This window comes from Labrus bergylta, chromosome 17 (assembly GCF_963930695.1).
Source record: "Labrus bergylta chromosome 17, fLabBer1.1, whole genome shotgun sequence".
In the NCBI taxonomy this organism is placed as follows: Eukaryota; Metazoa; Chordata; class Actinopteri; order Labriformes; family Labridae; genus Labrus; species Labrus bergylta.
The window spans coordinates 16,507,040-16,522,806 of record NC_089211.1 but is presented as its reverse complement, the minus strand read 5'-3'; the positions used below and the strand labels follow the sequence as shown (position 1 = coordinate 16,522,806).

General features: G+C 40.3%; 1 protein-coding gene across 9 annotated transcripts in view; it reads left to right on the top strand.

The window, feature by feature from the left end:
* The window catches only part of LOC109984448 (disabled homolog 2-interacting protein-like), a 158,924-nt gene that overhangs the window by 51,707 nt on the left and 91,450 nt on the right, over nt 1-15,767 (top strand). For 2 of the 9 annotated variants that reach the window (XM_029277506.2, XM_065965888.1), the window contains exon 1: nt 7,629-8,288. The exons of the other annotated variants lie outside the window; for them this stretch is intronic. In XM_029277506.2, coding sequence (XP_029133339.2) covers nt 8,165-8,288 — 124 coding nt within the window. In that variant the 5' untranslated portion in view covers nt 7,629-8,164. Of the gene's footprint in view, nt 1-7,628; nt 8,289-15,767 lie in introns of those variants that run through there. 9 annotated transcript variants of the gene reach the window in all.

Here is a 15,767-nt window from a genome sequence, read left to right as displayed (position 1 = left end):
AAATAAGTATACAACTGCATCTCCCTGGACTTTTTGAAATTAGTTTCTGTTTTGCCCACCTTACATTTTTAAACCAAGACGGGTTAAATGAATGAAAAATTGTGATTCAACAGCATCTGGAATTGAAGATGAAAAAAACAACTGCCCACTCTCGTCTCTGACTGACATCAAGGAGAGTTTGTTGCTGTTTACATGGGAGCAGTTCCGACTTTATTGTATATAATAAAGTCAAGTTGTCTTTCAGAGGGTAAACTATTATCTGCCCAAGGAGATTCAAGTTGCAGTAGCTATCAATTTTGGCTTATCCACTGCCCGTAATCCATACTAATGTGTTTTGTCATTTCCACACGAACAAGTTTTGCCCCGACTCTCCATCCTTGAATCTTTATGGATTCTTATCACATGTGGATCTGCTCTGTTATTTCAAAGCAGACTAATCCCTGTGACTCCCTCTGAGCTGTTTTCTTCTAATGGCTGGCTATATATCAGGTGTAATAGCCAGTGTGTGTCGCTTTTTCTGTGTGAGACCCACACTATCCATGTGGAGACAATAGAGTGTGCTGTTAAGAATCAATACATCTCTCTTTGTCTTTTTGTTTGCTCTGAATTAGTTTCATTTTCTCCTCAGTTGGATACTTCACAGCTGTTTCTAAGCAATATGTTAGAGCTCAAAAGGCTTTAATGATCTTTAACTTCTATGGTCTAGGGAGATTCTTATTCATACAGAAATATAGGATCTACTCTGTGTTGTACTTCCACAGTCATCCACGTTCATCCTGATTGGGCATGCGCGTATACCATTGTATGCGTTGTCTTTAATTATCCCTGTGCTGTGAGAGAGCGATTTGATTGGCAGTCAGCAGTTAAAACATACAGAGATCCAATCAACATACAATATAAGAAGGACACTAAGAAGTAAAAGTCCAATGGACAATAAATACAATAGATAAAAACAGATGAAATAGCAACACAGTTGTCATTTAAAAAGTCAATGGCAACAGGGACAAATTCATTGCTTAGTCCCAGGTACTTTTTTTTAATATTGTACAGCCTCAACAACCTGGTTATTTATGATAACAGTGGAGATGACAGAAGGATTTTTCCAGAAATCCACTGTTATTTCTTTTGACTTTAAGACATTAATATCTTAAAGGGACTTGCAGTTTACCCCCAATCCCACCATACTCGCGCCCTGCCCCACTGGATCCATATCTGGAACGTGCTCCCGACCCACAAAATGTGAAATAACCCATCCAGTCCTTTTGTTTGTGTTCTGCATAAGTCTTCCTACATGGAGAAATGTGCCCAATTTCAAATTTGCTCTTCTTGTGACATCACAGTGGGATTCTGGTTAAAAAAAAAAAAAATCCCCTCCCAGCAGGTCTGCCATTTTTATTCTTGCTAGCGAAGGAGTGATGTCTTTCAGGAAAACTATTATTGCGTTTAAAGAGAAACACACACCAAAATGGAGAGAGCTGGTTTATAAAGGATCACAAACCTCCTCTGGTGCTTTATTCACGTTATATTTTGACCACATCACATTTCATTTAGACCACAGGGGACTATTTTAAAAGGTGGAAAATGAGTATGATATGTCCTCTTTAAACTTACCCTCGATGTTCCCCTGGATTTGTATTATTGTTTCCCTTTTCAGTTGAAAAGTAAATTAGGAAAGGGTGAAATCATGACGATTTGTCAGATTCCCTCAGTTTATATGTTATTAATAACCCTAAACACAGTATTATGACATTGTCCTTTTTTTTAGCAGCATTTGAGCCTCCCACCCAGAGTGTGATGTCAGAGAAAAATGTTGTTTCAATGCAAGCCTGTCTAACTTTTGCTTTTCTTTTTTTATTTCCTGTTTGCTGCTGTTTGGCTTCAACCCTTCCCTCCATTTGACTCTTCAACAGGTAAGACAGCTTAACTCTTACTTAAAGGATTATATTTTGTAAACAAAACTTAGAATCATTTTACCACTTAGACTACAGTACACCTTTAACATTCCCTTTGTTGTTGAATTCAGAGTGTTTTGATGATATTTGAGAACAGGAAGTTATGTCATCCCTTAGGCTGTGCATACATTCACCATCAAACAACAACACACTAGATGTCGGGCTTATGCTTAAGGATTCTGCACTCACTTAGTAAACGTAATGGCTTTGACTCATGAATGCCTTTGTCTGGATATTCTACAATTCACTTAGCAGACGCTTTTATCCAAAGCGACGTACATCAGAGAGTAAGTACAACACAAGCAAGGAACAAGAACAAAAGGGAACAATGTCGGTAAGAGCAAACGATCAGCTTTGAGTCCGATTGGACACACAGATGCTGACAGGCATTGCACAGAGGCAAAGCACAACATTGACGACATTTCTTGAGAGCGCTAATCAGTATAGAAACCATCTTATAAGTCGTTGTTATCAACCAAAAACCATTCTCACAACCATCATCATCAATAATACCGAGACCATCATCATTAAGTTAGTAGGTATTCATGAAAGAGCTGGGTCTTTAGCTTTTTCTTAAAGATGCAGAGGGACTCTGCAGATCGAATGGAGTTTGGAAGTTCATTCCACCACTGGGGGGCGACAGAGGAGAAGAGTCTAGACAGCGTCTGAGGACCCTGTTGTGAAGGTTGGATCAGACTCCTTTCATTGGCTGAGCGTAGTGGGCAGGAGGGAGTGTAGACCTGATGAGAGAGTTAAAGTAAGCAGGAGCCGTTTTTGTGGCTGTTTTGTAAGCGAGCAGCAGAGTTTTAAATTTGATGCGAGCAGTAACTGGGAGCCAGTGTAAGGAGATGAACAGCAGAGTGACATGTGCTCTTTTAGGAAGATTGAAGACCAGTCGTGCTGCTGCATTTTGTATCATCTGCAGGGGTTTGATAGTGCATGCAAGAAGACCTGCCAGTAGAGAGTTGCAATAGTCGATGCGTGATATCACAAGAGCCTGTACCAGGAGCTGTGTAGCGTGTTCTGACAGGTAAGGTCTGATCTTCCTGATGTTGTACAGGGCAAATCGACATGACCGGGCAATCGAGGCTACTTGAACCTTAAAAGTTAGCTGGTCATCAATCATGACACCCAGGTTCCGGGCAGACTTTGTGGGCATGAGTTTGGTTGTTCCAAGCTGGATATTGATCTGTGGTTGCATAGAGGGACTGGCTGAGATAACAAGGAGCTCAGTCTTTGAAAGATTGAGTTGAAGGTGGCGTTCATTCATCCATTTAGAGATATCAGCAAGGCATGACAAGATTCTTGCAGAGACTGTAACATCGTCTGGCGGGAATGATAGGAAGAGCTGGGTATCGTCAGCATAGCAGTGGTATGAGAAGCCATGAGAGCGGATTATTGAACCAAGTGAGCTTGTGTATATGGAGAAGAGAAGGGGACCAAGCACTGACCCTTGAGGGTCTGTGGATAAGCTGTGCGCTTGGGACACTTTTCCCTTCCACGACACTCTAAAGGATCGCCCAGAGAGGTAGGACATGAACCAGCAGAGGGCAGATCCTGAGATGCCAAGTTCAGAGAGCGTGGATAGGAGGATTTGATGGTTGACTGTGTCAAAGGCAGCAGACAGGTCTAGCAGTAATAGAACTGAGGACTGACCCACAGCTCGTAGCGATTCTGTTACTGACAGTAGTGCAGTTTCAGTAGAGTGGCCCCGCTTAAAGCCTGACTGATTTGAGTCAAACAGATTGTTTCTGGACATAAACTCAGAGACTTGCTTAAAAATTGTGCGCTCAAGTATTTTTGACAGAAAGGGCAGAATGAGAAACCGGTCTGTAGTTTTCAACCTGGGCTGGGTTTAGTGTGGGTTTTTTGAGCAGAGGGGTGACCCGAGCTTGCTTGAATGCGGTGGGGAACACACCCGTTGACAGAGAGGAGTTGATGATATGCTTAAGTGCAGCATTAAGCAGAGAGGAAATGGTCTGCAGGAGGCTTGATGGGTCCAGAGGACAGGTGGTGGGCCGAGAGTCTAACACAAGCTTAGAGACTTCATCCTCAGTCAGAGATGAGAATGAGTCGAGTGAGGCACTTTTGGTTGGTGCCTTTGGGCTGAGTTGGTCAGGCTCAGAAAAGTGGTTACTGATGGTTGCAACCTTTTCAGTAAAATACGAATATATATTTATATTCAAGTCATAAGTGTGCCTGTATCCGCCTGTAAGACTCGTTTCCAAACATTTTCCTCTCTACTCATGTGAATTAACAACTCAGTGTGCTGACTGACTGCAAAGTGGTCTATTAAATACCTAATGGGAGCGCCTGGTTTTGAAGTAGTGCCATCAAAGTGTGTAAAGAAACTTGCAGATCAGCTTTATCCTTTTTTTTTACAGCCCATTGAATTGAATTATGAGATGCATTCATTTCATCTACATATTTCAGTGTTGGGAACAAAGGATAAGGCTGCCGATACTCGATATTTGGTCCTTGTCTCACATTGTTTGTGTTTGCTTGGACTCAGGCTCTCAGCTTTCTACTTAAAATTAAAAATTAAAAGAAAACTGAATAATTTCTCTAAATAAAGATAAGTACTTTAGTTTTAGGCAAATTGTTGTTCCTAGTTATTTATCAGCTGACTGTTGCTATGTTTGGTTATTGGTCTTCATATCACACTTTGAAATCGCCGCATACAAGCGTTTGTATCAGCTATCAACATTAATGTGTACTGTAGAGATTGGTAGTTAATGGTGGTCTCCCAATGGATATTCCTCTGTCTTTTCCCATTATCTGATAGATATTTAGCTTGTTTCAACACTTCAACATTTGATCATTTGTATGTATCTCATACTGCAAGAGTTCCCAACTGGCATTCCAATGAAAACAAAAGCCTTTAGTTTACTTAACCTCTTTGTCTTGACCTTTTATTGACCCTCACACTGCTCACTGGTGTCCATTGTTGTGAAGCTGGCATAGGCCACGAGCAGAACACAAACTCTGCATGACCCTGATTTTCTGGTCTGCCTGTGTATAGACTCTGCGCCTGTCTAACAAGAAGTCATTGAAGGTAGCTATTCCCACAGTGACTATTATACAGGCAAGACAAATAGTTGTGCTAAGTCATTAAAAAAGTAGACTGGCTTCACACGTGCCTCTTTTGTCTGTGTGAAGTGGATTTACTGATGGCTATTTGTTGTAGCCTTAATTTGTATATATGTGACATTCCAAGCTAGTTCTTAAAACCTAGACACACCTTGTGTGTACCACGGCTTTCTCTATCGGTGTCTTCAGGGTGTTTCATGAGCCCTGCAGCAGCGGTGTAAAGCCTGAAGGCCTTCACATTCCCTCTGCTGGAGCCCGAGTGATGTATACCTGCTAATGGTCCTGCTAAATACTCTCTGCGGGACCTCAGGAACAGTGAAGCTTATGTTAGAGACGTACAGACACATTCGCACACTGCTGCACTCTGTTTCTGTGAGTTTATGGGTCGAGGTAATGACAAAAACTCTGCACAGCGTGTAGCGTTATGGTACCCAATGCTCCCACTAGCAACAAGCTGCAACACAGTGAACAATTGAGCTGCAATATAGTGAGAGAGACTGTGAGAGGGCAAGAGGGAGTGTTTGATTAGGTACTTGCATCACATATGTATACTAGACTATGTATTAGCGATAGGTCATGATTTTCATATATTGAAATAACAAATTTATGAAAGATACAAGTTTTCATTTGACTTTTATCTCATCTTAAAATAAAAAAAATGCCATTATTTTTACTGGCGCTAAATTGTAAAACAGTACTACAGCCAGACAGTTGCTGTCGCAGATTTGAAAGCTGATGCGAGGCTAACTGAGATTGAACAACAACAGAAGAAGACAGTAAGAGTCAGGTGACACAACTGTAGTGTTACAGACTGTAGAGATGCTAAGAAACTAACCTCTTAACTAAAGAAACATCATATTTTACTCAAAGAATGTATACAGGCCATGATTGTACGTAACATTTTAGTAAAATAGATTGATTCTTAAGTCAAAAATACCGCCATCCGGATGCTAAATCTGTTAGCCTGTTAGAGGCAATCTCTGTTATGTGTTAGCATCAAGCTAACAAACTAAGTACATCCCAGTCCATCTGTAAGAAATTGCTTGTCACAATTACCCATAAACCCGTACACAATCTGTACATGACCTTTAAATAGCTTCTTTTGTCCAACCACCAAACACCTTTTCTTTACCTCATAAATATTTGCCTGAATATAAGATAAGATTCAACTTTATTGTCATTACACATATACAAGTATAGAGTAACGAAATGAGGTTTGGCATCTCACCAGAAGTGCAAATAAGCAGAAAGTGCAAGAGTCTGTGCTATGTACAGTAATTACAAAATTTACAGATGTAGACTAAAAAAAGTGAATTATTAGGTATATATGGATGGCTGGATTAATGGGATGCTATAAATATAAATAAATGCTCTAAATATAAGTGTATTTTTAGGATTATAATATACAGATTAAGGTGCAGTGAGCATGCTATACTAGTTTACGGATAATATAAAGAATATGGACATATTGTACAGGTCGATAACTTATTGAGGTGATATGAACATACTATAATACAATAATACAGGTGGATGAGAGATGTGTGTGTGTGACCAGGAGGAGTGGTGGGGGGATGATGGGTGTGAGGTGATATGCAGGGGAAAGGGGGGGGGGGGGGGGGTCAGCAGGGGGCGGAGAGAGAGAGGGAGAGAGAGAGAGAGAGAGACAGAGTTCAGAGTTCGGGGGGTAGAGTTCAGTAGAGAAACAGCTCTGGGGAAAAAGCTGTTCCTCAGTCTGCTGGTTCTGGTCCGGAGGCTTCTGAAGCGCCTACCGGAGGGCAGGAGGGTAAACAGTCTGTAGGCAGGGTGGGAGGAGTCTTTAAGGATGCCATTAATATGGCTGAAACAGTTAAACTTTTATCAAAGTAGTTGACAGTTTTCTTTGACCAACAAGTCAATTAATTGACCAATCTGTAAATCTTTTAGTTTGAAGTTTCTCTTTCTGTACTGCCGCTTTATATATGTGTCGACCAGCATGACAAGTCAAAATCACTATGTGAACATGTTGGCATCACTGAGCCGTATTGTACACATTTCTGCAGCACTGCAATTGGGTGTTTGTCAGTAATTCTTGTTATGGACTATTGTCCATCTGCCTGACTTCTCTGCTCCAGAGCTCTCTCTGATTGGCTGTTTGACATCTTTAACAGCCTTATTTACATCTGCGTCTGATAGGCTGTCATTCCCTGCCATGCCTTTCTTGCCTAGGGAGGGAAATTAAAGTGGTTAAGCAGTAAAACCAGGAATGTGCCTGGGACTGGATCAGGAGTATTTAACAGTGGTTAAATACAGTGGTTGTGTATTTTTTTCAGACTGACACAAGTCAGATTTGTTTAGTGCACCACATGTTGTTTTATCTGTACACATTAGTGTGGTTGGTGGAGGTAAATAAAACATAGTGTAAACTGATATTTGTCTTTTTAACTCCATTCCACTGAAGGCTCCTTTCTGTGCATGTTTTCTATACAACCCAAAGTTTCTCCTGTTGTTCTCAGCCACATAGCATACACTCTGTGTGTGTGTGTGTGTGTGTTTGTGTATGTGTGTGTATGTGTGTGTGTGTCTCTGTGTGTGTCCCTGTTACACACACTCAAACACAGTCACAGGAGTTAGGCATAGTGGATTTGGTTGGATGTAACTGTTTAAAGAGACTGCTTTTACTGCTCTATGAAAGAGAAAATTATAAAATTCCTTTGCTGCACTCTGCCAGTGGGAACAGGAGCAGCTTTCCTGTCATTCAGGATACACACTCACGCAGTATTCCGGACATCATGCCTCTGGGATATCGCTGTGGGAAACTTTGAGGGGGAGTGTTCAAAGGTGGAGCAGAAGCCTGAGCTTCTGGGACAGCACACAAGCATTGAGCAGAAGTGGAGGTTTGATGCTTTAGTATTCTCTTTCTTCACAATGGAGTTGATTTGATCACGACACAAATCCACGAGGACTTAAACTTAAGTAGAAGTGAGTGTCTGCAAGAGGACTCTTTAGAGAAGTTGGTGATAAACACAAACTTTGTCTGGACTTTATCTGCACTGATACCACACTCAAGAGGACTTCTTTTTTTTTTTTTTTTTTACTGCTGCTGAGCTGGGATATCTTGTTGCTAGTGGAAACTATTTAGCACCATGGCTGGGGTCACGAGGAAGGGATCTGGGAGACCCTCGTACTACTACAGATTCCTCGGCAAGTCTAGGCTGCAGCGTCAGCGGAGCCGGTCCCGCAGTCGCACCAGGTCATCCACCAACAGGGGTAATAAAAACGACTACCACTGCTGAAAAAGTTCAACATGCAGCATTTTTGGCCTCATGTTTGTCACTATACAGCCTCAAGTGAAGCCTTGTAAATGTCTTTCTTTAACATTAAAAAGACAGATAGGCCATGTTTGTGCCAATAAGCATTTAGACACAGTGTTTCTGATTGCTTGTAAGTTAGTGCATTTTTTTTGCTGACGACTGGTGGTTTTGAAAGCAAAACAAGAACAAGGCAGTTGTAGTTTTCAACAATTTCAGTAATATTGTTCGTCAGAAACCATCTTTAGAGTAGTATTCTTCCCATGCCATTATCAACTTATAATACTGATTTAGGCCTTAAATACTGATTATATGAACACATCAATACATCCTCAAATGTAGTCTTGGGAATTGGTGAGGAAAAAGTCATTAAAAAGGGTCCAATACTAAAATCCTGTCAAAGGTAACAAAGATGTCAGCAATCATTTTCCCAATATTTTTGTTTTATTGCACTGGTAAAAGGGGAATGGATATTGGAAAAATAATTTAAGTCCAGGTAACAGAATAATAATTGGAAGGAATACATTATATCTTTAAATCTCTACTTGATAAAAACAGTATTATAGACCTAATGGAAACACTCCACTCCACAAGTGTTTTTCTGCCTTGGTGTGTGTTCATGAAACACAGTGAGCTGACAATTTGGCGTCACTATTCACAAGATGATGCTACTCTCTAAATTGCACCACCACCACCACCAAACACCTGACACTTGACGGCTCGGTGTCAACTTGCCAAGTCCCACCCTGTTGAGGTGCTGTACCTTCGAATATTGTTTTGGCCAAAGCAGCCAAGCAACGCTGCAAGACAGTCGGTTTGTTTTCAGCACTTTATTTTCCGTTTGCACACGTCCTCAAGGGCTCTCTTTCTTCACTTTGCTGCCTCGCAGTACCCCTGCACTCACCGCTGCAGGCTGCGTTTGAACTGCAAGGTTATAGTGATAAGTCTGCCCGCAGGCTTGGCTCTACTTAGTTGAATTGAGAGAAAAGAAGTATCTCGGAAATCTGCAGCTTATTGATGTTGTTGTTTTTTCTCCAAGTGAACTGCTCTAACTTGCCGACCAAGATCATAAGTAAAAGACTGTTGCTGTGCGGATATGATGCAAACTTTCTCCAGACAAATAGCTCTGGCAGGAAAACATCAAGATCCATTCTCTCACTATTGCCGAAACTGATTCTTGCTCTTCTTCTTGTCAGTATAACTTTCATTATTGTATTTAATATAATGTGGTCAGGCTTTTATATTGAGATGCAGGCAAAGTGACACACAGTCATGAAAGAGGCAAACAGTGTATGGAGGTGCTGGTTTGTGTATCTCCACTTTGCTCCACATGCTGATGAAAGAGGTACTTTGAAGTCTCCCCTACTGTATCATTCAGCTCTCTAAAGAGCCCGCACTCATGCATTTGAGCTTATGTACAAAGACACACACGCAAACACACTCTGCCTTGATCTTTGTGGCTAAGAGCTGGCTCAAACTTTTACACACTACACATTAACACAGTGACACACACACACACACACACAAAGGGGGGGAGAGAGGTTGTTACCAGATGAATTAGAAGACCACTTCTCTCAAAAGTGCTTTGATATTTGTGAAATAATCAAAAGAGTTGTGCTTTGAGAGAACCTGAACTGACAACTGTGTGTCCCTGTTTGGCAGAATTCATTAGCTAATCTCATGACTCTAGAGCAATTATTAAAATTGAATCAATAGGAAGCAAATGATTAGTGAAGCTCCTGAGAATGTTGGAGAAGTTGTCTTGATTATTTTTAAACTTCAACATTAAGAAGCCAATGACAACACTCCCTCATCCAGTTGGGAAACAACATTTGACTGGCATATCAGGCTTGAATCTATCAAAACTTGTAATTACTTTAACTGACTAGTAATTCTGGTACAGACTATCAAGAGTGATGATGTTTAATCATTTGCGTATTGTTTGATTTTAATTAGGTTTAAAGGCCCATCTAGGGGCCAGCATTGCAAATTAGGCTGTAAAGGCTGCAGTGTGATGCAACAGTGCACCTCAATTATACTTGCACCTATGCAAGTAAACATTAGATAGATGGAAAGATAGATGACTAGAACTCTCAAGAATTGCTGTAAATGCTGGGCTTTGCCTCTGTGCATGGCCTGTCAGCACCTGTGTGCCGGACTCAAAGCTGTTCGTTGGCACTTCCTAATGTTGTTTCCTCCTTTCTAGATCCTTGCTTGTGTTGTACTTACTCTCTGATGTACGTCACAAAAATTCAAATGAATTGTACTTAGATGGATCAAATAGAAATAATTGCACACATCCCTAGTTCACTGCTTGGCCAAGAAATTATTATAAATCATCAATCAGGAAACTCTTGTGTCCTTCTTGTTATTGTTTAAGAAGTGGTAAGATCAAACTGATGAAATCATGTGAAGTTCAGCCGAGCTACTTAAGTATATCTAGACAGACAGTATGTTGCAAATCATGCCCGGATGTTAAATAGATGAAGTTACTGAAGAGGATTTTGCAGCCAAATGAATTTCTTTGACCTGTCAGGGTTACTAACTTTATATCTATACAGGTATTGGTTTTGGGCTGTAAGATAAGATAAACAAAATTATATTTATCCATGTTTTCCACCTCAAAATGTCAGCGTTTTTCTTCAAAATCAATCTTCTTAGAAGAAAAACAAACTTCCAAACTGTTTACTTGAGTAAAGAGTTCATTCTGCCTGGAGCTGGATGATGTTGCTGAAAACTTGTATCTCATTGAAGCAGCCCAGCAGAAGTCCAGTATATAATTAGTATATTTGTTCACACACCAAAAGCCATGAACAGCTCTGTGAGTTTATCTGTAGAAAGTTTCTGCCGCCCCTCTTGGTCACCGGGACAGCTTAGGAGACAGTTGCATGAGATCATGTGTTATTGTTTTCTCAGTATGTGTGTGTATGTCAAAGCACCATTATCTGTGGATGGAAAATGTTATATCTTTTTACGGTTCACAATCACATTCCTCTGGCTCTGTTTCCCCTTCTTTTGCTCTTTGGTTATTGACATTTACACGCAATGACTGCTTATCTCAAAAAAGAGACGTGCAGACAGACGGGCAGCGAAAGACACAGCAGCATTATCTGATCAGACTTTTTTTTGATGCTGACAGGTTGTCTTGTTCCAATGAAACTGTTTGTCCCCAATTATTCCGAGTGCTATACTGTCATTATTCATCACTTGTCGTGCATTCTTAGCCTCATGTTGTCCAGAACTTTTGGTGGAGAAGTTTTACTAACTCTCTAAAAGTTCTCATTCACTTCAGAAAGGGAAGTTTTAGGGATCAAATGAATCAGAGGCAGATTTTTCTTTTTAAGTAAAGCCTCTGTCTCTTATCTTTTGCTTTGTGTCAGGCAGTTTCTTGACTGGGTTGAGAAGATTCTGTATGTTTTTTTTAAAGATTTAGTTAGACTGCTCTCAGGAGTGTTTAACAGAGTTTGGGTTATTTTCCCTCCGGTATGTTTATCATCTGAACCCTTTGGTTCTCTAGGAAGTAATCACTTACAGTCTTCTTTTCTTTCCATTGATCGCTCTCTTTTTGTCCTGAACTGCATTTTCACTTCACGGCTGGCAACCCCTCGCCTAAACACCAACTGCCTATACTTACACTGCCTTGCTCAATGGCAACCCTGCAGTCCTCAGGAAGTGAAATCTCTAGCTGCCAGACTCATTTCTAGATTTGGTCCTTACAGGAATTTGAACCGGCATCCCTCTGGTTCCCAACTCAAGTCCTTAGAGATTGAGCTACTGCCGCCCTTAAATGTCAACCGAGCCTTAACATTTTCACAAGAAGTAGTGTTTGACATTCATTATGGAGCTAAAGCCAGCAGTTTGTTAGCTAAATTTAGATTAGTTTAGCTATGCTGAGACAACGTTTGTTCGCCAAAGTTAGCATCTAAGACCTCTTTGATTACTGTACCATGAGCTAAGAGTTTCCATCTTTTCTATATCTTTGTGTATTACAACCAAACAGCAATATTAGCTGAAGTTTGCATCCAGAAACACAGCTTTACCACCCTGAGACTGAGGTTTGTGAAAAAAAGGGCACGTTGTGGTTTTTGCTAAATGTGACATTATACAAACTGAACAGACAAGAAAACATGTATTGATCAGTTTGCTTTCGATCCTGATGAACAGACTTACTTTCCTTCAGATTCTATTACCCAGACAAAACTGTTTCACTCTCCTAAAGTGAGTATACGCTTCTTTCCCAAAATGTTTACCTTCTTACAAAACTGTTCTTGTATGAACAAAAAAATCAAAGTGAAATGTTGGGGGATGAGGTTAGCAGCTGCAGTCGGGAAGACAAGTCCAATCAAGTCTTTGTATAGCCAGTACAACACACAGTCTGTCAGTGTGCCTTACAGGTGATAGCAACCATGGTTACAGTCTTTTATAAATAAAGAAGAACTAAACAAAACACAACGAAGGACACATTACAGGAAGAGGAACCAAAAACCCCAAAAGAACTTTAGTGGAGGAAGTTTAAGGGGTGATGGGAACCAATTGTCAATTGTCGATCAAAAATCTCTAACAATAGTTGAGTCTAACAATTGTACCGGTATAACATGTCCAGCACAATGTGTCGAAGGAGGAGATCTATGTAAAGTAAGTGCACAAAGCATGTTTTCCCAAATTTCTAACACATGAACTAAAAGATGCAGGTTCCTTCCATTACAACCCAAAACTAAACACAGCTGGTCTTTAACAGTAGCAAAGTAGCAACTGTGTAAAAAAAAAAAAAACATCAAATATAACAACAGTAAAGAAAGACTCAGTGCAAGCAGCCTGCAAGAAAGTGTTTGAACCACTCAAAAACAACTCAATAATGCATCACCACTGACAGTTTCTCCTTGTTAATCCTATTCTAAATGGGTCATTACCCAGAAACACTTCTGATCAGTGCGTCTGTGTCATGCTTAGTTTTTGTCAAGCTGTTTATGATGATGTCGCCAGATTTCCCTCTTAATGTGTGTGTCTGTGTGCTGACGGGAAGTGAGGACATAAATACGGCCGACTGATGGGAAACACGGCCAGAACAACACACACATTCAGCGTGAGTCAGTTTCCGATGCCCAAGTCACATTAGCACCTAAGCACAGGGAGGCTGGACATGTACAGGTGATAATCTTCTATAGATGTTACAACGAAAGGGAGTGAACAAGAGATTTAGAGCCAAGTCATGCCAAGTTCAAGCCTTTACTTCATCGCAAAAGGGAATCACTTTTCTTGTTTTCTCTTAAAAGATTAGTCCTTTGATCAGTTTTTTTTGGGGGGGGATTTTGTGCAGGAGCATCCTCGCTGAGATTAAGGTCATGTTTTTGTTAAACAAAGGCTTCGCTAATCGACATAGGCAGCCTCCTTCTTTGATCATTTCGCTGTCATATTTTCACCATATACCATCAGGCCAAGGGACAGAAGAATACACAAGATAAAACTGTTGGAATTAATGAAGATAACACGGCGGCGTTTCCCATTTACTTAATCACTTCTGTCTTATAGGATGAGTAGAGATAATGTAAGCAGTATGCCTCTTAGATCATATAAAAGAAAGCATATATGTGAGACAGAGGGGGCCAGGAAAGTTAATATATTGATCAAGCAGTGAAGGGATACCGCCATATCATCTCAATGTTTAACCCGGGATTACTTTCTTATCTGAGTCTCATCTCCGGCGTCTGGGTTCTTGCCTTCCCCTCTTTTCTCTCAGCCTGGTGAATCATGGAGAAGTGCCAGATGACGGCGTGCTTCTGAGCACCCAAAAGAGTCCAATAACGGGGGACAGGTGCAGGCTAATCCCCCCCTTTAATCCATAGATATCAACTCAGATTACAAGGCAGAGCCAGGAAAGGGTTTTAGAGAAAGAGCAGTAGAACTACAGACAATCTCTGCCATCACTCATTCTGAATGCAGCCTCTCTAGCAGACAGTATGTGCTACTAAGCGTAGTTATTGTAGGATATGTATTCTAAAGCAGACACAACTGAGGTTGAAAAAAGGTGGGGGGTTTTTCTGAAATGCATTTGGTTTGTTTAGTCATCTGTCTTTGCAGAAGCTTTACAGAAGTACTTGAAATCCAGCCAGCAGATATTTTGGTTGGAATTCCAGCGTCTGGATGTAATATCACTGCAATATGCAATAAAACACGAGGGATGACAACAAATCCTGCACAAACAGACTTGAAGAAATGCATCCATTGCTTTTGAAAAATAAAAGAACTTGGGTAGAAATGCTCAAGCTGAACTACAACTTATAAAGCAGGACAATCATTCAAAGTTGGACTTGCATCAGTATCTACTGTGCTTTGAAACATTTTACTTGTGTCATTCAGTAATGTCACAAACTGTCACCAAACCTGCAGAGATTACTGTCATCTTATCTAAAGGTCTGCTTGGTATTTAAGTTAGTTAGTTCACAGGAATGTGGCTGCCGTGTCACCCTCTACCCAAACACAAACTTCCTCCTTCTCCACTCAACTCTTCTTTTCCTCCGGCTCCTCCTCTGCCTTCCCATAATACACTGCAGACAAAGGCATGCATGTGCCAAAGTAAACATGAAGCAGAGTCCTTTCCACCCAATTCTCTGGTTATCAGCTGATATGGTTGAATGTAGAGTTTTTGTTGCACTTGTGGAAAAAAAAATCAAACTCAAGTCAGCTGTATGGAGTAGTTGTTTGATTATCCTGATTTATGGTGACTATATATGGATACACACTTTTTAGGGCTGAGCCTTAAGGCCTTAAAAGCACAAAACTTGATAGTCATGGTAGAGTTTTCGTGGCCCATATGTATAAATTCAAATAACTTTATTTATCCATTAGGAACTTCCGTTGTGTAAAAAGCATCAGTGTGCATGAATGATAGCACAAAAACAAACCACACACACACGTATGTGTTATACTATGCTTTTAGTGATGAAATAGTTTGTTGGTTTAAAATTGAGGAGAAAAAGCACTAAGGCTAAATGCATTTTATCGAGAGTTTTTTGCGCTCCATTAGCTACAATAACTTCACAAACTGTTGTGCATTTAGACAATCAAGCAAAGGGTTAGTAAAAAAAAAAAGAAAAAAAGAAAAGAAAAAACTGACCAACAGTATCAGGAAGTTGTTACCAATACAGATAAAAAGCAATTTGCCTTCGTCTCAAAGCATTACTTCCAAATAAGCTACAGCCAGTTTGCCCTTACCAAACGGTTGCTGTTCTTGCAAAGTCACAGTTGTTCAGTCTAAAAGAGTTGGTAACCGAAATATGTTTTTTTTTTCTTAAATAAAGAAGAAGGCGATTCCTTAAAATATGACCAATTCAGTCCAGATATGAATTCTAAGAATTGGCTCATAGAGCGGTTGAAACTTGTCTATTAATTCTCACATGCATGCAGTCGTTTGTTCTATTATTAATATTATTGTAGATTA